Consider the following 26379-nt stretch of genomic DNA (forward strand, 5'->3'; position numbering starts at 1 on the left):
CGTCTTATAATTATAGCTTTTGAAGAAAACTGCACGCACAGAGAGAGAGAGAGAGAGTTCCTATCGACTAATGAAAAGCTACATCTGTGATATGAGAGTACGGTTCCAATTTCCTGCCATTTTCAAGAATATTCTGTGAAGTCATGGAGGACAAATCGTTATATATAGATTTTCTTTCTTTTTTTTTTTTTTTTTTTAAAGAAGATTAAACACCATTTACTCCATTTCAATCATACACGGAAATACGAACGAAAGTTTGTCGGCACAAGATCTTATCCCACACCTACCCAATTTGCTGTTATTATAACCTCCACTCTTTTGGGAAGATGTCCCACTAGATTGTGTGGTTTTGGAGATTTATTCAGACTTTTCATACAGTTAGTAAAGTCGTGCACTGATGTAGGTGAGGAGGCCTGGGGTTCATCCCAAAGCTGTTCAGATCTCTAAAGCAGGAGATCTTCCAAATCTTCCCACACATATAAAGCGTATCTTCATAGAGCTGGCTTTGTGCACAGGGGTATTGTCATGCTGGAACAGGTTTGGGTTTCCTAAGTATACAACTGTAAAAAATCAGGTGTCCCAATACTTTTGCTACAGTGTACATGACAGCTTACAGACAATTCCTCGGGTAGTACTAAAGCCAGGAGAGATGACAGATTGTGACCCCCCATCCCCCACCACCATCTGAGGATTAATCTGTCTGACCCAATTCCAGGCTGCAAAAGTAATTTAATAAAAACGCAGATTAGTTTGTGTTTGCGCTGGTCATGCATCAGATGTTCCCGCAATTACTAATCAATCCCAACGGTCTGAGTCTGGAGATTGTGTTTGATCTAAAAAAAAAAAAAAAAAAAAAAAAAAAACCCAACAAAAAACCAAAGATAAGCTCAACCTTATCAGTAGACTGTAAACGTCTGGAAGTAGCAGCAGCAGCAGCAACAGCAACAACAACAACAACTCAGCTTTTAAATCAGACCATCCTTCTGACACCATGGACAGTGGATGTGTGGAAAAAAGTTCTATGAAGTCCAAATGTGACATTTCTGTCTCGAACAGAAGAACTTTTGTATGACGTATAACATCAGAGAAGATGTGATCAGACTCCTCTCACCCCCACACTCACACATTGAGGTGGAAGCCGAATATTTTGGGGTTGTGTTGCAGCAGGGAAGGTTGGAGATTTATTCTGGAAAGTAAAAGGTACCAACATGGCAACCATTCCATACTTTAACACCATGCAGTTTGGTCTGGACCACGGCTCATTGGAACAGACTTCACAGTGCAAGACGACCATCCTGGAGTGATATCTATCAAGGAGCAAGCCATCGCACCTAAATCCTATTGAACTGCTCTGGGATGAACGTCAAGTATTTCAGCTAAAACTTTTGTAGAAACGAACTTCCTGGATGCAGAGTGTGTTTTTGAAATGAAAAAGAATGAAACATCTGGACATTTACAGATGGTCAAAGCAGAGTTTGTTGCATAGGAACAAAAGGAACATGCGTGTGTCTCGCAAAAGCCTAGGTATTAACACACCTTTAAATACACATTAGATCACACTTTTTTTCTCTCTAATAAAGGAATAAAAAGTGGTTCAAATACTAATAGGCTAATATATTATATTATATAATTATGGTCTTCCAAACAGAGTCTACTATGTAAGCTCTTTAACACCATTAGGTTATATCCTATGTAGTGAGCATGTATAGTAAACAAGAAGGCATTAGGGAATAAGCCTAACTGAATTATATTGTAGCGTTCATGTCTTCATTTATAGATCTCTTGCTCACCCCCAAAACGCCACCCGTTTTATCCTAAACCAACCCGTTCAAGTAACATGGAACTGGCAACTTTTACTCATTACTGAACACAACAGAACATTGTAACTTAGTCTCCTTAAGCACCTGTACTGACATTACAATATGTTGATACAGAGGTAAAATTGTGGTAAATACATTTTTTATAATGCAATTACATAAAATAATTAACACAAAGTGATGCATTATTAGGTCTTATATCCAGAATTAATTGATTATTTTCCCATCCCTGATGAACACCGTGACTCAGATTTTTAGGAGGAATCGAGGAGGATTTAGAGATTTCAGAGTAAGATGAGCTGCAAATGAAACAGAGTGATGCCCGACTTGTACCCTTGGCCATTTCATTACCTAATGCTGTCTTCCATTAAGGATGGGTCGGATTTCTGACAATATGGCACCCTACTGCATTTCAGGACATCTTTACCATCACCTACACCACACGGTCTGCTATTATAACCCATGAGACACGGTTTTATTTGAGCTCTTTTAGCCAAAGAAAACCAGATTTGATTGATTCTGTTCGGGAAATGGAAAGAAAAAGAGTCAAATTTAGAGAGAGTTTGGCTACAATTATTCAGATGATCACTATGAAACGTAATGTGTTGAGGCTTTTGTGGTTGCCAGGTCTTTATCTTTAAAAGCATGCACTTTTATTTGAGCCAAAAAAAAACAAACAAACAAAAAAAAAATGCACAAGGCATCGTCGTGCTGGAAAAGGCATGGGAAGAAGTAAGGTTTTCAAAAAAGCTGGAGCTCTATAGAAGATCATCTACTTTCACAAATGTACAGCATATTGTCAAGAAGCTGGCTTTGTGCACAGGGACATTGTCATGCTGGAAAAATTTTTGGGTCTCCTAGATCAATTGAAGGGAACATTTCATGCTACCAAATCTTAAGACGTCCCACACACAATTGTGTGCCTCCAACTTTGAGGGAACAGTTTGGGGAAGAACCACATATAACTGGAAAAAATGTGTCCCAATACTTTTGCTCATAGAGTGTATGATAAAACACGAGCCTGCGAAATACACCATTTTTTGTATACAATTTGAGGGGTTTTTATATCAAGGTATATATGAATAATAATAATAAAAAAAAACTGTAAGCCATAAATACTAGTGTTTTAAAAATTTTTGATAAATAAATGAAATGAATAAAATGTTGGATAATTATTAAAACCTATTATAAAAAATAAATAAATAAAATCCTCCCAACGTATCGTACCATAAAAACTCCAGAGGTATACAAAATGAACTAGAGTGAGCGCAGTGTCACTGTGGCTACTGACTCCGTACCGGAAAAACTATTTGTAGTGCGCATTCATGAAAACTCTAAGGAATCCATAGCGCAAGCGTTAGCCGCTAAACAAGAAGTGGCTCACGGCTAACGCTAGCGTAATGGATTCTTTAGCATTTTATGTCCATCTTCAAGAATTTCTCTCAAATCCTGACAATTCCACATTTCGATGGAGTGAATAAATGAAGGACTGAAGGAAGACGTTAAAGTCTGCTGAAAGAATTAGAACAGTTAAATAGATCATATCTTTAGAAAATTAAATACTTACATATAAAAAACAAAACAAAAAAAACACAAGGAATGTTCAGGTATTACAAAAAATGAAGCAAAACCAGAAAAAAAAAAGTTATTATTTGAAATAAATGAATAAAATATGTGAAAATAAAAGTAAATAAATGTATGAATTAAATAAATGTTATTTGTATTCGCTTAAAAAATTAAATATGAAATAAAATAATTAAATAAAAGGGCTTATTAATTGTTTTTTTTTCAATTGAATTACAAGACCTTCTTTTCTTTACTGATTTAATAATGAAAATAAATGAAAAATAAATCAAACCTGTAATAATTTAACCTTCCTTATTTTTATTTTAACGATCAAATCCCAAATTTTCAATGTATTTTTAATCAGATTGTAAAACACTTAATTTAACAGAAAATACGTATAAAAAGTTCTTCACAAAATCTTTGCATCATTGCTGATATTTTACCATAGTGTCCTGCCCTAATCTCTAAATCCTGTTTAACCATAAAACCTCACATCTGTTAGGATTATTACCTTCTCTAACACACAATCCTCACTCCTTAATTACAGATCTCCATGTTTTTTACTCTATAGTTTTTTCAAAACAGCTTTGTTCATTAGTCTACATCAACTTTTAGATGCTGATTCTGAGCCCGGATGGTTAACGACGAGATCTCGGACAGTGACATCATCTTATTCAGAGCTGATTTAGAGTGGAATGTGGAGTTAATACATGCAGTGACAATGACATGTACACTATATTGGCAAAAGTATTGGGACACCTGAATTTTCCAGCCGTATGCGGTTCTTCATCAAACTCAATTGTATAGGACGTCTTTGGATATGGAATATTTACGAGACCCAAACCTGTTCTATGAAGATCTGCTTTCCATGGGTTGGAAGATGTGGAAGATCTCCAGCAATAGAACTACAACCCTTCTGAACACCTTTGGGATCATTGTAAACGCTGACTGAACCCCAGGCCTCCTCACCTTCATCAGAACCTTACTTTACTAAATTTACTGAAGGAATCTACACAAAATTATAAAAGCATAAAAATTATAAAAGATATTATAAAAGCAAACGGGGACTAAATGTGGAATGAGATGTTCAATCTTACGATGAGGTTTCCACCATCTTTTGATGGTGTGACTGCTTGATATCCATTATAGAGTAAAATCAGCCAGCAATGCTAGTATGGAAGGTACACTGCAATTGTTTGGGTTCTAGAATTAGAGTCAGTATGTTTCCAAAAGTATTGGGACAACCGACCTTTCCTGCTATATGTGGTTCATTTCCAAACTGTTACCACAAATCTGGAGGCTCTCAATTTTACAGGACGTCTTTAGATGGCGCTATAATAAAAATTTGCATTTACTTGAACTTGGAAACCCAAAACCTGTTCCAGCATGGCGATGCCCCTGTGCACAAAGTGAGCTCCATGATGATCTGGTTTACATGTTTTGGAAAGGAAGATCTTGAGTGGCCTGCTATAGAGCTCTGATCTTATCCCTACTGAACACCTTTGGGATGAATGTGAACGCTGACTGCACCCCAGGTCTCCTCACCTACACATCACTACAAACAACCATAAGCACACTCCAAAATCTAGTGGAGTGAAGGGAAATATGAGAGCAAAATCACATACCAAACCTATAACCAGGTGACCCAATACTTTTGGAAATATAGAGTTTGATGCTGATATGTTGGGCCAATTTTCGCCCCTCTTCATCTCATTAAATCTAACAGGTAATTATTAATTACGTGGTGATACAGAAAATTGCTCGGATGTTGAGTTTTTTATTCAGAGTGACGATGATGAACAGGATTAGAAATGAGTTTATTAGACGGACAGCGCATGTAGGACGTTTTGGAGACAAGGTGAGGGAGGTGAGATTGAGATGGTTTGGACATGTGCAGAGGAGGGACATGGGGTATATCAGTAGGAGAATGCTGAGAAAGGAGCCACCAGGAAGGAGGAAAAGAGAAAGACCAAGGAGGAGGATTATGGATGTGGATAGGGAAGACATGCAGGTAGTTGGTGTGAAAGAGGCAGATGTAGAGAACAGGGGGGGGTATGAAGACAGATGATCCGCTGTGGCGCCCCCTAATGGGAGAAGCCGAAAGAAAAAGATACAGAAAATTGCTCAAATTTATTGAACAACACAAGCCTCCCAATCAGTGCAGGGTTTTGGTTCCCATGCCGACCTGTAACCTAAACTACAGCTGGTTGAAGGCTCTAACAATACAGTTCCCAAGGGTCTCCTAATTTTTTCTCTGGTATGTCGAATCGGAGGTGGCGAGAAAGAGACCTCCAATTGGCTATTCAGCTTAGTGATTGAAAATGTGAGGGGAAAAAAAAAATCCAACTGATGAAAGCAAAAGCAACGGAGTAAAGAAGGACACTTGTTGTCATTCTTGTTCTTGTCTTAGCATCTTAGCAGACATGAATCCGTTAGTATACAAACGCTGCTTGTTTTAGATATTCAAAGTTCTAGCTGTTTCCCTGTTTCGCCAAATACAGACTACTGCCACCTGCTGATATGGGAGAGTTCTGTTTTCTCACGTAAGCGCAAAATTGGTACGTCAGTCAATCGGTGCAATTTGCACCACAATCGCGCGATGCTGTTTAATTAAAAAAATGCCAGATTAATCAGTCGACCTCTAATCAGGACCAAGACCAACGGAAAGCAAGCCAGACGGAAAACATCCTAAGACAGACCCTGAGTAATACTTTTGTGGAAGTTGTACTAATCAGTTGAAGGGCGGCTCTACAGCTGACCGTAATCAAACAGGATTAGCGCTAAGCAAACACACTTCAGACACATGCTTTTTCTCCAGATAGACACGCATGGATGTGATAATGGAGTGTGTTGAACAGAAGCAGAGCTTTCAGCCACTCGAATTCCTGAGGGAGCTTTTGCCCACTTCCTGTGTACCAAGGACGCTCAGCTCACACAAGAGTGCGGTGAGGCTTTTTTCAAAACCCAGGATGGCTGAAACACAGTCATCTTATTGAACATGATTTTCAACAAATCAAGGTTACAGAAGTTTTTACAGAGAGAAAAAAAGTGTGAAAAAGAGAAGAATGTAGATAAAAAACATTGAGGAAACAGCTCTCTGCTTTCTGAGGATATACAGACATACCATAATAATTAGACATTTTTAACATAAACACACATTCTTTTACATTTTTAATACAAATGTAATTTCAGTTCCATAAAGGCTTTTCCTTATTAGCATTTGAATGCATTTACTGCCAGCTTATGACAAACCCTCAGGACTATAAATATTAGAGGAGGCCATTTTGTAGCCTTTTAAGCGCTCAGAGTTACTTACACTCAAGTCTGTGGCCTTGTTTCATATTACAATCCTGAGAGAAAACATGCTGTAGCTCACAGACAACACATTAGGCAGCAATAAATAACAAGTAAGCCAGGACATACAAGCCTTAATTCCTGACAAAAAATATTTGTTGAAATAAAAACCACTGAAAAAGTTGCCCTGAGGCAATTATCATGTCTTGACATCCAGAATCTAATCTGAATTTATGGTATATAAACCAAGAGTTGAGTCAGTGGATTACGTCAACAACGATGGAACTGTAAATGATAGGACATTCGATGTCACCCAAATAAGGACAGGTTCCCTTTCAAGCCTGGTTCCTCTTAAGGTTTCTTCCTCCTGCTATCTCAGGGAGGTTTTTCTTACCACTGTCACCAGTGACTCGCTCATTAGAGACAAACTTATAGTGATCAGGTTATGATGATTAAATCGATATTCGCGGTCTATTTGTTTCTGTAAAGCTGCTTTGGGAGAATATCAGTTGTTAAAACTAAAATAAAATGAAGTATGAAATCCCATGCCATGACAGACAAGTACCAATACGAATACCAAACCATGACAGACAAGTACCAAGTTAAATCCCAAACCATGACATTCAAGTACCAAGTCAAATCCCAAACCATGACAGACAGGTACCAAGAAAAATCCCAAACCATGACAGACAAATACCGAGTAAAATCCCATGCCAGACAAGTACCAAGTCAAATCCTAAACCAAGACAGACAGGTACCAAGTCAAACCCCATGCAATGACAGACAAGTACCAAGTCAAATCCCAAACCATGACAGACAAGTACCAAGTCAAATCCCAAACCATGACAGACAAGTACCAAGTCAGATCCCAAACCATGACAGACAAGTACCAAGTCAAATCCCAAACCATGACAGACAAATACCGAGTAAAATCCCATGACATTCAAGTACCAAGTCAAATTCCAAACCATGACAGAGAAATACCAAGTAAAATCCCATGCCAGACAAGTACCAAGTCAAATCCTAAACCAAGACAGACAGGTACCAAGTCAAACCCCATGCAATGACAGACAAGTACCAAGTCAAATCCCAAACCAAATCCCAAGCCATGACAGACAAGTACCAATACGAATACCAAACCATGACAGACAAGTACCAAGTTAAATCCCAAACCATGACATTCAAGTACCAAGTCAAATCCCAAACCATGACAGACAGGTACCAAGAAAAATCCCAAACCATGACAGACAAATACCGAGTAAAATCCCATGCCAGACAAGTACCAAGTCAAATCCTAAACCAAGACAGACAGGTACCAAGTCAAACCCCATGCAATGACAGACAAGTACCAAGTCAAATCCCAAACCATGACAGACAAGTACCAAGTCAAATCCCAAACCATGACAGACAAGTACCAAGTCAGATCCCAAACCATGACAGACAAGTACCAAGTCAAATCCCAAACCATGACAGACAAATACCGAGTAAAATCCCATGACATTCAAGTACCAAGTCAAATTCCAAACCATGACAGAGAAATACCAAGTAAAATCCCATGCCAGACAAGTACCAAGTCAAATCCTAAACCAAGACAGACAGGTACCAAGTCAAACCCCATGCAATGACAGACAAGTACCAAGTCAAATCCCAAACCAAATCCCAAGCCATGAGAGACAAGTACCAAGTCAAATCCCAAGCCATGACAGACCAGTACCAAGTCAAATCCCAAACCAAATCCCAAGCCATGACAGACAAGTACCAAGTCAAATCCCAAACCAAATCCCAAACCATGACAAACAAATAAAAAGTTATTTTTTTATTTTCACTATTTGCGTCATAGGGTTCAACGCTCCTATTGGTTCTTGGTTTGACGTTTGCAGTAGTGAACAGTACGGAATTAATTGTAATTTATTTCTGTACTTAAGTAGCTTTTTCACATATCTGTACATTACTGAAGTATTTCTATTTGGGTTTACTTTAACTTTACTACATTTTAAAGACTAATATCTTATGAGTGGATAAAAACGTAAGTGGTGAAACACGTAGCGAGTCACCAATCAGGATCGAGCGCACGCTCTGTTTTACACGTGTTCTGATCGGTGCTCGGTGTATCTACTGATCACCAACATACAGTTCAGCATCAGTTCAACATCAAGCAGAACATTTAGAGAGGAATAAATGATGAAGAAACTCCAGACTCGAACTCGACACAACACACGTGACCTCATTTACGGGATTTTTTTGAAGTAGTTAAAAAAAAAGAAGGTTTTGTGTTCATGATCATTGCAATAGAAAATCAATCAGTGTTTGAGTCATTAATATCATTCTATTAATAAATCAGTGTGCTGAGAGTCACATTCGAGTCTTTTCACATCAACTGAGGTGATTAAGTAAAGAGTCTTTTGATAAAAAGGATCAAAGGAACATTAGTGTTATATTGAATCATAGTACTTTAGATACTTGAGTACATTTGAATGCAAAAACTTTTGTACTTTTACTCAAGTGAAAGTTTAAAGGGACACTTTTACTTTTGTCACATTTTACTGAGTGAATCATTACTTTTACTCAAGTGCATGGTTTGTGTGCTTCATCCACCACTGAGAGAAGAAGTCACACTGCAGGAAATAGACAAAAAAAAAGGTGAAAAGGAGGGAAAAAAACCCAAACAAAAACAATAGTAACGGCCATTATTATGCTGTTGGTGAACATGTCAAACCAGCGTTTAAAGACAATGGACTTTAGCCTCAGGAATCTTTTAGGATTTTGGCTCAGACGACCAAATCGTGGCCAAAATGGCACAGTGTGCCTTAGGGCTTTAGAGCGATTAAGTGAGGCTGAGCTTTGCCACGATGCCTCCCTTGTGCCCAGAGTCAATTTACAGCATCTTGACAGTCAAATCCTTTGCGCTGCTGAGCACATGAGTGTATATCCTTTTGGATTACTGAACTTTAAGTCCAGACATCTGCACAATACAAAAAGGAGCGTGAAAGTGCAGGAGGTCAATGACCGATCCACTAGACCGTAATGAAAGCGTAAATGTTTTCCATTAAGTAATTAGCACATCACCCCATGCCAAAAGCACAAATAGATCAGAGGAAATGGCTAACTTGTTGATCATGGACTTCTCGAACGTGACTAGAAACATCTCGAACATCTTTATTAAACGCAGAACACCGTTTCACGCCACACGGAAATAAATAAAGCGCCTTGCCGAAGCGTGTCTGCTGAGTGCAGCTCCAGAAGCCAAGCAGCTGGAAGAAGTGAGTGTTCTCTGTAACCGACACCGGCTAACAAGTCATGAAATGAAAACACGCGAGGGGTGAGCGTGAGGCCTTGTGTACTCTACGGAGGTCGGTTTGATTTGCTGCCGAGTGGAAGGCACGCATTCCTTCCATGGGCAGGAGGAATGTGGTGCTACCTATGATCCGCATTTAGCGTGCTATGGTTCCAGAGTGTGCTGACAGCAAAGCCTGGACGTTTTCCACAGAACGCGAGCCTGGGAGAGATAAACAGCACCATCAGTGAGGAGGGGGTTGTGCATGTGTGTGAATGGGAAAATGCTGCGAGCGGGGAGTCAAAGCGCAGCCACACGATTGAGATGTGACACGAAGGCATCGTTTACAAGCACTTTTCTGGTAATTAATGGGAACAAAGTATTTACACCAGCATTTAAAAGCATTTTTTGCATTACAAAAGTTCACCGATTCTGAATGCTTACGGATGGATGGAGCCACACAGAAAAATGGTACTGGGACTGCACTTGCATGAACCATCCTGCCACCTTGACGAAGATGGGTTCTCTTTTGAGACTGGTTCCTCTCATGTTCCTCACATTCTTCTTCTCATTAATGCTATTTGTTTTTTATTTCCTCGTCTCTTTACTGTTTAAATATTGTTTGATGTTTAATATTTGCTGTAGTTTGCTTGCAGCCTCACTTAAGCATTTCATTGTACAAACTCTTTCCTTCTTCCTCAAGTCGTCTGAAGGGGTTTTTGCTTTCGAAATTGAAATTGAATTAAGTTCAAATCCCACCACCACTAAGATGCCACTGCTGGGCCCTAAAGCAAGGGTAAAACAAAATACATATAGCTCACTTATTATAATAATAGAAAAACATGCCTACTATGCACCAGGGGAGCTGAATCAGAAGGTCAGAGGTTCTAACCCCAGTATCACCAAGCCGCCACTCCTGGGGCCTTAAGCAAGGCCCTTAACTCCATAGCTGCTCAGTTGTATGAATGAGAGTGTGACAGTATATCAGATAGAGTAAGACCTCGGTACTCGTCAGTAATTTCTTCCAGAACTTGGGACGAGTGCTGAAACTGAAGGTTCTTGGTAGCATTTGAACCACTTTAGGATCAAAGATTTGGGCTTTTTGATTTTGGAGGGGGTTCTATTGCACTCTTTATGAGCGAACATGAGACTCTTCATGCGAGACTGAAGCACTCACAGGTATCATCGCGAGAGTCGAGGTCTGAGCGGGCGACGATTGCCGAAACATTTTTCAGTTGTTGAGTACGAGTACTGAGGTACGTTATTATCTTGTACCCAGATAATTACTTTAATATAATGATATCCAAAGCAAATGTATGCCTCAGGTTGCACTGTAAGATAAATGGGTTCTCTATGGATCGAAGAACTGAGACACCCGACCTTTTCAGCCATATGTGGTTCTTCTCCAATAAAGCATGACAGCTGCATTAGCTGTGCAGAAAGCCAGCTCCAAGAACATTAGCTTTACATGGTTTGGAGTGGAAGACCTCCTGCTATAGAGCTCTTATTAAACACATTTGGATTGACCGTGAAATCTGACTGAACCCCAGGCCTCCTACACCTTTACCTGACATTAACACCATTGTGGGTGAACCCACAACATTTTGTCTATATAGTGCATTTCATATTACATGGTAAATTTAGGCCACTTTATCCACTAAACGACCACCTCCTCACCTCTACCACCTTAAACTAAACGCAAACTACCCGAGAGCCAATCAGAATCCAGGATTCACACAGTCCATTGCATAAATGAAATCATTTACATACAGGGTGGCGTTTAAATGGCTTGTAAATGTCCACCGTGTGTCTGGCGGTGTGTATTTTCCTCTAAAGCAGTACAACTAGTAAAATATAACGACTCTGAGGTTTCAGTTAGCGTTCTATACCTTAGAAGCGATACTAAACGAAAAAACAAATAAAGAAATCATGCTGAGTCACAGTCAGCTGGTGTGGAATTAAGGTGCGATGTGCAAAATATGTGCATAAATAACAACGCATAGAGGGAAGTGCTTTCACATGCAGGGTTTTTTTCTTTTGCTCGGATCAGAGGGAAAATAATATTTTTAGTTTGGTATTCGAACAAAAAAAAAAATTGCAGCAGACAGATTTTTGGGACAGAGATAAAGCTGAAGTCTGGTCTGCATCCAGAAAAGTCATTAGGTGTCTTGTTTATAAAGAGAGAGAGAGAGAGAGAGAGAGAGAGAGAGAATACAAGGCAATTTTAAGATTCACCTCTAGATGGAGTTCTGTTAAATTGTAAACACTTGTTGGAGATTCCATTCAATTCATTTGTATTTGTAGAGCAATTTTAACAATGGACATTGTCTCGAAGTAGCTTTATATAAAGCGGCAATTAAAAAAATGTTCCTTATGAGTTTATCCCTAATGAGTGAGGCAACGGTGGTGAGGAAAAAACTCCCTGAGATGAAATGAGGAAGAAACCTTGAGAGGAACCAAAGTCAAAAGGGAACCCGTCCTCGTTGCCGAACGTCCAATCAATACAGTTCCATCATTATTTACAGGCGCTAAGAACACTGGTCAGAACGATGTTTAACTCATGATGGTTCCACAAAAGATTCATGAAGTTACTGTGGAGGCTGGACCATGAAGATGGATTTGGACTGGAATAAGATTGGATGGTTTGCTACAATAGGACTACAGTTACTACAGTTTTGATTTCAGGTTTCCATCAGTGACCAAGTGAGAACTTCAATAATAGAACTGTAATAAACGGACACTCGGTATCACCCGGCTGAGGATGGGTTACCTTCTGAAGCTCTCTCAAGGTTTCCTCATCGCATCATCTCTGGCATTATTGTGTTCAAAAGTGCTATACAAGTAAAGTAAAATATTTTATTTAATTTGCTGCCAGCCAATCAGGGGCCTCTCTGAGCTCATGTACACTATATGGACAAAAGTATTGGGACACCTAACATTTCCTTGCATATGTAGTTCTTCTCCAAACTGTTAAACACAAAGATGGAGGCACTCAATTGCATAAATTGTATACAATTTTATGTACACTTCAACGTGGAAACCTAAAGTTCCAGCGTGGCAATGTGCACAAAGTGAGCTTAAATTAAATTAGGATTAAATTATTATTAACATTCATTCAGTTCATTGTGATTCATATAGAAGTGAATTAATAATAATAATAATAATAATAATAATAATAAGTGTGGGTGAGAAGTTTTATGGAGGTCACATGGTTCTGAAGATGTTTTGTTTCCATTTTAATAAAATGTTCAGACAGTCAGAGTGTGAATAAGAGAATAAGAGTACAAGTGTGTGTGTGTGTGTGTGTAGACAGTGAGTGAAATGTATTTCTGCATTATTAATGCCGCTGGGTTTTAGACAGGACAAACATTGTGGCTCTTACCGATGGCTGTCTCCGGCATGGCGAACAACGTCTTCTCCGTGGCCACACGAAAGTGCCCGTGGACTGAAAGCCCAACACCCTGGGGGAGAAAGAGAGAGAGAGAGAGAGAGAGAGAGAGAGAGAGAGAGAGAGGGAGATAATCAATAAAAGAGGCTAGAAAGAGCTGGCACAGAACGAGCAGATGGAGAGATACGGAGAAGACAACCGGAGACGCAGGGCAGGACTGAGAGCAAAAATCGAAAAACAAATTAGCATCAGAATCAATGAAAAAGCCTGTGTGAAATGTTCGACCGTGATAATAAACACCACTAGAGAATTCTGCAGGACCGGATCGGCATTAGGAAAGAGAACCGGTGTTAAAAATTAATAAATAAATCACAAATAACAACAACAATTAATCAAAGAAACATATATATATATATATATACAGTGCCTTGCGAAAGTATTCGGCCCCCTTGAACTTGGCGACCTTTTGCCACATTTCAGGCTTCAAACATAAAGATATAAAACTGTAATTTTTTGTGAAGAATCAACAACAAGTGGGACACAATCATGAAGTGAAACGAAATTTATTGGATATTTAAAACTTTTTTAACAAATAAAAAACTGAAAAATTGGGCGTGCAAAATTATTCAGCCCCCTTAAGTTAATACTTTGTAGTGCCACCTTTTGCTGCGATTACAGCTGTAAGTCACTTGGGGTATGTCTCGATCAGTTTTGCACATTGAAAGACTGAAATCTTTGCCCATTCCTCCTTGCAAAACAGCTCGAGCTCAGTGAGGTTGGATGGAGAGCATTTGTGAACAGCATTTTTCAGTTCTTTCCGGTTCCCTGGTGGTCTAGTGGTTAAGATGCAGCGCTCTCACTGTTGCGACCCGGGTTCGATCCCCGGTCAGGGAACCATCCCCAGCCACTTTCAGTGCCGGTCCCAAGCCCAGATAAATTGGGGAGGGTTGCGTTAGGAAGGGCATCCAGCGTAAAAACGTGCCAAATCAAACATGCGGAGGATCCACTGTGGCGACCCCTAACGGGAGAAGCCGAATGAAAGTTTTATTTTTCAGTTCTTTCCACAGATTCTCGATTGGATTCAGGTCTGGACTTTGACTTGGCCATTCTAACACCTGGATATGTTTATTTGTGAACCATTCCATTGTAGATTTTGCTTTATGTTTTGGATCATTGTCTTGTTGGAAGACAAATCTCCGTCCCAGTCTCAGGTCTTTTGCAGACTCCATCAGGTTTTCTTCCAGAATGGTCCTGTATTTGGCTCCATCTCCTTGTATGAGCTGAAGGTTTAGAGGGACGGCCAGGTCTTGGTAGATTTGCAGTGGTCTGATACTCCTTCCATTTCAATATTATCGCTTGCACAGTGCTCCTTGGGATGTTTAAAGCTTGGGAAATCATTTTGTATCCAAATCCGGCTTTAAACTTCTCCACAACAGTATCTCGGACCTGCCTGGTGTGTTCCTTGTTCTTCATGATGCTCTCTGCGCTTTAGACTGACCTCTGAGACTATCACAGTGCAGGTGCATTTATACGGAGACTTGATTACACACAGGTGGATTCTATTTATCATCATTAGTCATTTAGGTCAACATTGGATCATTCAGAGATCCTCACTGAACTTCTGGAGAGAGTTTGCTGCACTGAAAGTAAAGGGGCTGAATGATTTTGCACGCCCAATTTTTCAGTTTTTTATTTGTTAAAAAAGTTTGAAATATCCAATAAATTTAGTTCCACTTCATGATTGTGTCCCACTTGTTGTTGATTCTTCACAAAAAATTACAGTTTTATATCTTTATGTTTGAAGCCTGAAATGTGGCAAAAGATCGCAAATTTCAAGGGGGCCGAATACTTTCGCAAGGCACAGTATAATAAATATATGATAAAATATTATTAAAAAAAATAAGATATTAATTACTGTGTGATAATAAAAATACTGTGCCCATTCACATACAACATATAAAAAATAAATACTAAAAACCAAGAACAAAAAAAAAAACAATAACAAAGGCCATTGTTCAATGCTCAGTTTTACATACAGTAAAAACAAACAAAACAATAAAAACAAATGTAAAAAAAAAAAAAAAACCACAACAATAATGCATTTATTATAATCAATAAATTAATCCAGGAAGAGACAAGAATATTTGCACCAGAACCAACAGGTTCTGGGGCAAAATTAAAACAGAATCTGCTCAATTTAGTTTTACATATTCTTCTGAGCAGTAACCCAGAGGTTTAACTGTTGGGCCGCCACTGCCTGACATGATCACTGTGGGATCTACTGAATTCTTTCTACAGGAATGCTGCAAGATCCTCTAATTTGTACAGGATCAATGTGGAAACTACTGAATCATTTTTACAGGACCACTGTATCATTTCAACTTAATCGCTGTGGAAACTACTGAATCATTTGAACCGGATCGCTGTGGAAACTACTGAATCATTTCAACTTCATCACTGTGGAAACTACTGAATCATTTGAACCGGATCGCTGTGGAAACTACTGAATCATTTCAACTTCATCACTGTGGAAACTACTGAATCATTTGAACCGGATCGCTGTGGAAACTACTGAATCATTTCAACTTCATCACTGTGGAAACTACTGAATCATTTGAACCGGATCGCTGTGGAAACTACTAAATCATTTGAACCGGATCGCTGTGGAAACTACTGAATCATTTGAACCGGATCGCTGTGGAAACTACTGAATCATTTGAACCGGATCGCTGTGGAAACTACTGAATCATTTGAACCGGATCGCTGTGGAAACTACTGAATCATTTGAACCGGATCGCTGTGGAAACTACTGAATCATTTGAACCGGATCGCTGTGGAAACTACTGAATCATTTGAACCGGATCGCTGTGGGAACCACAGAATTATTTGTAAAGAAATCAATCAATCAATCAGTCTGTCTGTGGCTTACAAATTGCAATATGCTAGATCCTATAAAATAATTCAATAGATCATGAAGCAGTTATGTAGAGAAAAAGAAAAAAAAAAAAAAAAAAAGGCACAAAAAAATCTCCAATTAATTGTAAAAATAAACAAACAAATGAGCAATGTGCACAGGGATTGGCTTCCTGATGTAGCATGTGTACACCATGTTGGACAAACTGGTGAGGAGTTGTTCTGTTTGCCTGCGAGAGCCGATTTCAGGACCGTGGAGTCTCGTCCGTGACTCTAAATGACAGGCTGTGGGTTTGGCTAGAAGACGAATGAAGTTGTTTGTGTAAGGTTACAGCAGACTCCTGACTGGTCTGTTTTGTGTGTGACAGAAAGGTCAGGGTGTCTCGTTAGCAGCCTGTAAGCTACAGCAATAAATAAAGCAGCCCAGAATAGAAACATGCAGCAGAGACCTGTAGAAATTATTCAGTAGATCCCACAGTGACTTTATACAATTATTTCAGTAAATCTTGTAGAATTTCTGTAAAATTAGTGAGCAACGTCTACAACAATTCTTTAAAAATATCAGTAGATCACACTGTGGAATATAATACTCCTGAGGAAATAATTCATCAGTTCTTGCAGCAGTCCTGTAGAAAAGAATTCACTTGTTGCCACAGTGATCATGTAGAAATAATTCAATAGATCCCATTATGATCCTGTAAAATAATTTAATAGATCCTGTAGCAATCCAGTACAAATAATTCAGTGGTTCTCATAGTTAGCATGCAGAAACAATTCAATGGATCCCACTAGAATCCTAAAGAAATAATTCACCAGATCCAATAGTGATCCTGTAAAATAACTGAGTAGATCCTGTAGCAATCCTGTGGAAATAATTCAGTAAATCGTGTAGCAGTATTGCAGAAAGAATTCAGAAGTTCCCACTGTGATCTTATAAAAATAATTCATTAGACGCCACTGTGATGCTGAGGAAAAATGTAATAGATCCCATTGTGATCCTGTAAAATGTGAGTAGATCTTGTAGCAAGCCTGTGGAAATAATTGAATAGATCCCACTGTGATCCTGAAGAACTAATCAGTTAATTGGAAATCAGAAAGATTTAGATAGGTTGAGCTGAGTAGATCCTGTAGAAAGAATTCAGCCAATCTTGTAGCGATCATTCAAAAGAAAAAAAGAAAAAATACAGCAGATCCTGTGGAAATCTTGCCCGAAGAAATCTGGCAGACGTAATGCTTTGAAAATTTCCGAGGTAAAGTCATACTATTTTTTCTCGAATTGTGTTACATTTAAAATCAAAAGACCAAATCATAAAACTTATTCACCCTCTTCTTTCTAATAAGAAACCGGATTCCATGCTCATTTATTTTTTTTGATCCCTGATATTCTGATTGGCACAAAATGGCAAAACATGAAGCTCTGATGGTATTAATCACTTACAATCAATCACTGGTTGGTAAATTCATCTGTCTACGTTTCCACACCATGACCTTAAAAAAAAAAAAAAAAAAAAAGGTCTCCTTGCACAGCAATACAGCGTTCCCGGCGTTCCCACCACTCCTGGAACGTGTCCTGAAAGTCTTCTTTTGGAAGCCTGTCGAGCACTCCTGCGATGCAGTGGTGTCAAATAGGTGACGTCTGAGCCAGGCCTTCATCTTCTGGAAGAGGGCGAAGTCCGCAGGATTTAAATCTGGAGAGTAGGATGGGTGCGGAAGTGAGATCGTGTGGATCGTTCTCCGAAGATCATCATGCACGAATTGCCAAATGGTTTTGACGTTTTCGCTGGTTAAGGTTGTTGAAGGTCTTCCTGATCTCTCGTCGTCTCCTGGTGATGTTTTTGAAGCGCCCGTGCCGCTCAAAACACCGCGAACGACTCGCTGCATCATCGCTGTACGTCAAACGTATGTCATGTTAAACGTCTCCGCGGCAGATTTGCGTTTCACGCAAAATTTCAAATTTTCCTCTTTGTTCTAACTTGTTGTCCGTGATGAAATCGCAGACGTGGTAGAACACGTGGCTCAGAACAGCAGCAGTTCAACATTTTTTACACCGCCTGGTACAACTGCTATGAACTTTTCATCAGTGAACAATAAGAAAACTATAATATGCATTCAGTGCCACCAGGTTGAAGTCCTCTTCCGAATCTGGTTCCTTACATTGTTTCTTCCTCATACCATCTCAGGTAGTTTTTATTCACTCACCACTGATTTATAAATTAATATTGAGTTTAGACAATGTTTACTGATATAATCGCTACACAAATAAAACTGATCTCAATCCAAGCTAAATAATGTGGCTAATTTACTCTAAATCACCATCTTATTATAACATTATAAAGAACAAGTGTAATATCCAACATCCTGCATTTTTATTTTAATACATTTTTAAAAAACAAAAACTAATAGGAACACAATGTCGAAAATTGCAATGATCATGACCAGCGAAATAAACCCCAGTGACCCGAGAAAGTAAAAAGTCATCTGGATCGTTCCATGTATTAATAACGACCCCCTTAGTGGGGTGAAAGGTGGATTTTGTTGAGCCTGAGCAGCACAAAGTGACTTTATAAACCCAAACCCGGGAACACGTTTGTATTCACAGGCCTTGTGCTCTGCCGGGATGCTATTCACGGAACGTCGGAAACTGTTACAGATTCTCTGAGATATTTTGGCGGCGGGATACAAAGGAGAAAAAGACAGAGAGGTCCGTCTTCATCCCCGATGGAAAATACCACAGAGCGGATTCTTATCGACGATTGATGTGGAAAGTAAAAATGCCTTTTTATTTGATTTTTTTTAAGGAAAGCCTGGAAGATGTCTGCAGATTGTAGTCATGAGGACCCAGACAAAAAAGGTCAAGGTCAGGTGTTCATGAGAAGGATTCCGATCAGCATCCTCGAAGGAACGAAAGCACCACCACACGAATTAGACAAGCTGACAGCTATAGCAGCTAGTGTTAATGACCAGGCAACCTTCTAGCCTGGAATGGTTTTCAGCCAGCTCCGTATTTTACAGCAACATTACTATTTATAAAAACACCCACGGAGTTAATACACTATAAAGAATAACGTTTTACCATAACATTCGTATGTGATGTTCCGCTAGATTTTGTGTATATTCGTTCAGCTTCAAGGGTGTTAGCAAAGTCAGGTACTGATTATGTTGAGGAGGCCTGGGGTGCAGTCAGCGTTCACATTCATCCCAAAACTGTTGGAGTGCAGGAGATCTTCCACATCTTCCAAACTATGAAAAGCAAATCTTCATGGAGCTGCACAGGACCTGGAACAAGTTTGGGTCTTGTAGTTCAAAGTGAAGGGATGCATCCAAAAACTTCTGAAACAACTATGTTCCTCCAACCTTGTGGGAACAGTTTGGAGAACACCAACATGTGGCTGGAGAAGTCCCAATATATTTGCTTATATAGTATAGCAAAATAGCATTTAGTGAAATTCTTTTCTTTGCACATCCCAGCTTGCTCGGAAGCTGCGGTCAGCAATGATACAGCCCCCTGGGGGATAGAGATTTGGGGGCCTCGCTCAAGGGCCCAAGAGTGGCAGCTTGGCGATACCTGGGCTTGAACCCCCGACCTTCCAATCAGTAACCCGGCACCTTAACCACTGAGCTACCACGCCACCGACAGTGCCAGGAACATTGGGTTCTTTCATTTGTGCTGATTATTTTAGCCACCAAAGCATCCTGAGCGTCAGATGGATGAGTTGTCACATATTGGTTTATCGGTTAGAAATTTCGCATTAAAACGTGTTTCCAGTCTCAGGTCGTAACTCTCGGCATGTTTGTTTTCAAGTTATTTGTTTTCCTTAACCGCCGCTCCGGAGAAGCATGTTAGCAATGCAGGAAATATGCAGACGCGCTCACGCACGGGAGAAGTCCGGTCATGAACTCCTTTTTCACACACGAACAAGAAAGGATCAAAGTCATGCTCTAAGATTCCCCTCGTGCCTCAGTCCTGCTGCTGTTGGGATTGTCTGCTGCCAGACCCGACGCCCTCGCCGAGTGATTTAGTGATTTAGTCTTCCATTCCTGATGTTCTTCCGTGAGTGAATATTAGAACGAGCCCCTGGGGAAATTTAATCCATTCTGTTGTCCATCATTCTAATGCCAGGCAGGATACTGATCTGCTATACACGGCACAGAAATGCAAAGAAATAAGGTATGGGAAATCTAGCAAATTATTTAAATGAAATATATAAGAAAGAAATTAAGTAAGAAATAAAATATGAGAATGACCTGGAACATATAGCTACGTAAATTTATCAGAATTGCAACCTGCTGCATTCAAATCTATGCAGTTGAAACCTAGTAATTATCAGCAAGCTCTTAAAAAGGGTGGTGGTTCAGCAACAGAACTTCCACAGGACCACAGGATATACAAATATCACCAGAAGATATACACATTAAATATATCATGTGAAGGTAAAGCCAGTGCTGAAATGGCGTTGGTTAAAGTAGTAAATTACGTATTGCAGAGTGGCAATTTCAAAACCGTTGAGCACTGGTATAGGAACTATACTTAGAGGTCGACCGATTGATCGGCCGTCTGATTAATCTGACAAATTTTTTGGCATTTTTAAAATGAAGCGTTATCGATAGGACCACCTGGTAACTCAAGAAAACGGTAATACTGACAGTAGGGACACACCAAGCCGTCGCCAAAGAACTAGCTGTGAGGAAAGCCGACGACGGGAAAAAAAAGGTTGCACTAAAACACACCGGACAGACTACAGTACATTCGACATATGGTGTGGGCTTGCATGTAAGGTGTGGGCTTGAGTGAGAGAACATAAATCTCCCATAGCAGCAGGTGGCACCGAGGCCAGTAATTTTATTACTGGACATGCTCAAGAGCAGTCTCTATAAGTTTATAGCTAATGATGGCGATGGCGAGCAGGAAAACTCCCTTAGTTTGGAATAAGGACGAAAACTTGAGAGGAACCAGAGTCAAAAGCAGAGGCACCGATAGTCGATTGCCGTAACTACCCGTGAAATACCCATACCGATTTTCTTCTAGCTTCCTGTCTGCAGTCGATACGAGAGCGGCCTCTAGAGGCGAATCACTGACGCCACATGCCGTTTGTTTGTTCAACATGCGACACTGCGTGCTGCACGGAGAGTGCCAAGTTTTATTGATCGTTTATCATTTACTAATTACATCATTATATTTATTCATTTATACATTAATATTTATTTCCTTTAGCACATTATTATTCCGTTTTTTGTTTTTTTTTTGTAATAAAAGTACTGTTTCACATTAAGTGGTGCGTTTGTTTTTTATCCAGTATCCATTTTCGAAACGATATCAGTTGCTCGTCCATGCGTTTATGACCTCTAGAATAGACTACTGTAATGCATTACTAGGTGGATGTCCTGCATCATTAATAAACAAGCTTCAGTTAGTTCAGAATGCCGCAGCAAGAGTTCTTACTAGGTCAAGAAAATACGATCATATAACCCCAATCTTATCGTCCCTACATTGGCTTCCTATTAAGTTTCGAATAGACTACAAACTACTGCTACTCACTTATAAAGCACTAAATGGTTTGGCTCCCATGTATCTATCCAGTCTCTTAACACGCTACAATCCGTCACGCTCCCTGAGATCTCAAAACTCTGGGCTTCTAGTAGTTCCTAGAATAGCAAAGTCCACTAAAGGCGGTAGAGCATTTTCACATTTAGCTCAGACCAAAACTACATTTCTGTTAATTTTGCTAGATCTTAGATAAACTATAGATCATGATCTTCTCCTAGATCACTTACAAAATTACATTGGCATTCAGGGACAGGCATTAAGATAGTTTAAATCCTACCTGTCTGATCATTACCATTTTGTAGGATTAAATAGAGACTATGCAGGGTTAATGCAAGTAAATTATGGGGTGCCACAAGGTTTAGTTCTAGGGCCCCTGCTTTTCACACTATACATGCTTTCCTTAGGAAATATTATTAGAAGGCATAGGATTAGCTTTTACTGTTATGCTGATGATACCCAGCTATATAGATCATCCAAACCAGGCAATATAGTTTAATTAGCTCGCAACTGAGTGTGTCAAAAAATTAAAAGAGTGGATGACTCATAACTTTCTACTATTAAATTCTGATAAAACAGAGATTTTGCTCATCGGCCCAAAAACCAGTATACAGAAGCTTCAGCATTTCAACCTGCATTTAGAAGGATGTTCTGTAACCACTAGTTCAACAGTAAAAGACCTGGAAGTTATTTTAGACAGAAACTTATCTTTAAATAATCAGATCAATCAAGTTACAAAAACAGCCTTCTTTCACCTTAGAAATATTTCTAAGAAAAGAAATATATGTCTATATCTGATGCAGAGAAGCTCGTCCATGCGTTTATGACCTCTAGAATAGACTACTGTAATGCATTACTAGGTGGATGTCCTGCATCATTAATAAACAAGCTTCAGTTAGTTCAGAATGCAGCAGCCAGAGTTCTCACAAGGTCAAGAAAATATGATCACATAACCCCGATCTTATCGTCCCTACATTGGCTTCCTGTTAAGTTTCGAATAGACTACAAACTATTACTTCTTACTTATAAAGCACTAAATGGTTTGGCTCCCATGTATCTCTCCAGTCTTTTAACACGCTACAATCCGTCACGCTCCCTGAGATCTCAAAACTCTGGGCTTCTAGTAGTTCCTAGAATAGCAAAGTGCACTAAAGGTGGTAGAGCATTTGGACATTTAGCTCCTAAACTCTGCAATAGTCTTCCTGACAGTGTTCGGGGTTCAGATACACTCTCCCAGTTTAAGTGTAGATTAAAAACGCATCTTTTTAGCGAAGCCTACACATAAAGCACATCACATCATAACCTTGTGCTCCAGAACATCTGCACATGCACATTATCAACTTTTGCTGTTAATATCATGAACAGCAGCTACGCTAATTCCTCTCCACTGCTTCTCTTTCTCTCCCCATCCCGAGGCATCCTAAATGATCTCAAATGACTGTAAAAGACTGTAGAAAGAACAAGGGACTCGGAGAAGAGACATTAGCATCATCTACTTTTCCCAATTTGTCGTCGGTGCCTGCGCCGGCATTAGCAAGGGGACGTATTGGGATGCACACCTTTAATAAACCAATCTGAACTTCCAGCGACTAGCTTTAGCGCTTTTATCTGTTCTTATGATCTACGCTTACACTTTTTGACACGTTAATTGAGCATGTATCCTCTTGTGAACCGAGCAAAAAAATAGTGTGATGGCGTGAGGCCGTTCGATTCACATTCCCCACAAACCTCAGGGTGGAGGAAGGCTTTAAAAAAATAAATAAGAGGGGGATTAAAAAAAAAAAAAAAAAAAAAAGTAAAAAAACAGGCAGCAACATGTTCTGCTGATGTCATCAAGCATTCTGACCAATCCTCACCCACTAGATTTCTAATTCATAACATGCTGAGGGGGGGTCTTGGTGAAAAAAAGAACTTTGCTGCCACCTACTGGAGTGTCTAGATAGCACAGTAAATCACAATAAAAGCAAAACCCTTAAACCTGTTAAACTCCAAGCCCTGCTTTAGAGGCTCACAGCTGAGAACAACCTGCAGAAATGAAAATGTTCACAGTTCCTGACTATAGTGGGCTACATATACAATTGAGATATCTTTGGAAAGAAGGCACTTTGGGCTTTCTGCCCATGATTCAAAGTTGATATTGCTCAAAAAGATGCGTTGAATATTAATTTCCTGCATTGCAATTTTTTTCATTCATATAAATACATGAAATCATGTGTTTTTTTTATATATATGTTGTATGAGTTTATATTTTACATGAAAAATTTAATGCACACAAACATTTATCTAAAACTATGTCTGATAATTTTCTCCTTTCCCTGTTTGAGAGCCACCTGCTAAATTTAGGTGATCATTCATACTCTATTCATACAAAGTCTCTAGTCTTTAATGGTCAGCCATTATTGTGAATATTGTTATACATGTTTGGGGCTATTGATATTGATTCGCTATTCATATTGAAGGCCAGGTAGCCAGACAAGCTAATGCTTTACAGTCATGACCATTCATACAGTCTGCATTCATTTAGTGTACCCAACGCCATTTAGTGCTCGATTTGAGACTCAGTAAAACAAATGTTAAATGATTAAAAATGATTATTCAGAGTTTATTAATTTATTTATTTTTATATCTGACTAAAGAAAGGATGTTGTAAAATAAATGTGTTTCGTTAAAGGTTTTATTTTCACCTTTTATATTTATTAATTTTATTGTTTTTATTATATTATATATATATACACACACACACACACACACACACACACACACACACACACACACACACACACACACACACACACACACACACACACACACACACACACACACACACACACACACACACACAGTGAGGAAAATAAGTATTTGAACACCCTACTATTTTGCAAGTTCTCCCACTTAGAAATCATGGAGGGGTCTGAAATTGTCATCGTAGGTGCATGTCCACTGTGAGAGACATAATCTAAAAAAAAAAATCCAGAAATCACAATATATGATTTTTTAACTATTTATTTGTATGATACAGCTGCAAATAAGTATTTGAACACCTGTCTATCAGCTAGAATTCTGACCCTCAAAGACCTGTTAGTCTGCCTTTAAAATGTCCACCTCCACTACATTTATTATCCTAAATTAGATGCACCTGTTTGAGGTCGTTAGCTGCATAAAGACACCTGTCCACCCCATACAATCAGTAAGAATCCAACTACTAACATGGCCAAGACCAAAGAGCTGTCCAAAGACACTAGAGACAAAATTGTACACCTCCACAAGGCTGGAAAGGGCTACGGGGAAATTGCCAAGCAGCTTGGTAAAAAAAGGTCCACCGTTGGAGCAATCATTAGAAAATGGAAGAAGCTAAACATGACTGTCAATCACCCTCAGACTGGGGCTCCATGCAAGATCTCACCTCGTGGGGTCTCAATGATCCTAAGGAAGGTGAGAAATCAGCCCAGAACTACACGGGAGGAGCTGGTCAATGATCTGAAAAGAGCTGGGACCACCGTTTCCAAGGTTACTGTTGGTAATACACTAAGACGTCATGGTTTGAAATCATGCATGGCACTGAAGGTTCCCCTGCTTAAACCAGCACATGTCCAGGCACGTCTTAAGTTTGCCAATGACCATTTGGATGATCCAGAGGAGTCATGGGAGAAAGTCATGTGGTCAGATGAGACCAAAATAGAACTTTTGGGTCATAATTCCACTAAACGTGTTTGGAGGAAGAAGAATGATGAGTACCATCCCAAGAACACCATGCCTACTGTGAAGCATGGGGGTGGTAGCATCATGCTTTGGGGGTGTTTTTCTGCACATGGGACAGGGTGACTGCACTGTATTAAGAAGAGGATGACCGGGGCCATGTATTGCGAGATTTTGGGGAACAACCTCCTTCCCTCAGTTAGAGCATTGAAGATGGGTCGAGGCTGGGTCTTCCAACATGACAATGACCTGAAGCACACAGCCAGGATAACCAAGGAGTGGCTCTGTAAGAAGTATATCAAGGTTCTGGCGTGGCCTAGCCAGTCTCCAGACCTAAACCCAATAGAGAATCTTTGGAGGGAGCTTAAACTCCGTGTTTCTCAGCAACAGGCCAGAAACCTGACTGATCTAGAGAAGATCTGTGTGGAGGAGTGGGCCAAAATCCCTCCTGCAGTGTGTGCAAACCTGGTGAAAAACTACAGGAAACGTTTGACCTCTGTAATTGCAAACAAAGGCTCCTGTACCAAATATTAACATTGACTTTCTCAGGTGTTCAAATACTTATTTGCAGCTGTATCATACAAATAAATAGTTAAAAAAAAATCATATATTGTGATTTCTGGATTTTTTTTTAGATTTTTTTCTCTCACAGTGGACATGCACCTACGATGACAATTTCAGACCCCTCCATGATTTCTAAGTGGGAGAACTTGCAAAATAGCAGGGTGTTCAAATACTTATTTTCCTCACTGTATATATATATATATATATATATATATATATATATATATATATATATATATATATATATATATATATATATTTCACACACACACACACACACACACACACACACACACACACACACACACACGCATTTTACCTTTAG

At 39.4% G+C, this 26379-nt stretch overlaps 1 protein-coding gene across 1 annotated transcript in view; it reads right to left on the minus strand.

The window, feature by feature from the left end:
* Window positions 1-26379, minus strand: part of hibch (3-hydroxyisobutyryl-CoA hydrolase) — a 47381-nt gene that overhangs the window by 12244 nt on the left and 8758 nt on the right. The window contains exon 7 of the mRNA XM_083536306.1: window positions 13334-13412. Within this exon, the coding sequence (XP_083392432.1) occupies window positions 13334-13412 (79 nt within the window). The remainder of the gene's footprint in view (window positions 1-13333; window positions 13413-26379) is intronic.

The sequence above is a fragment of the Silurus aristotelis genome (genome assembly GCF_946808225.1).
Source record: "Silurus aristotelis genome assembly, chromosome: 3".
NCBI lineage: Eukaryota > Metazoa > Chordata > Actinopteri > Siluriformes > Siluridae > Silurus > Silurus aristotelis.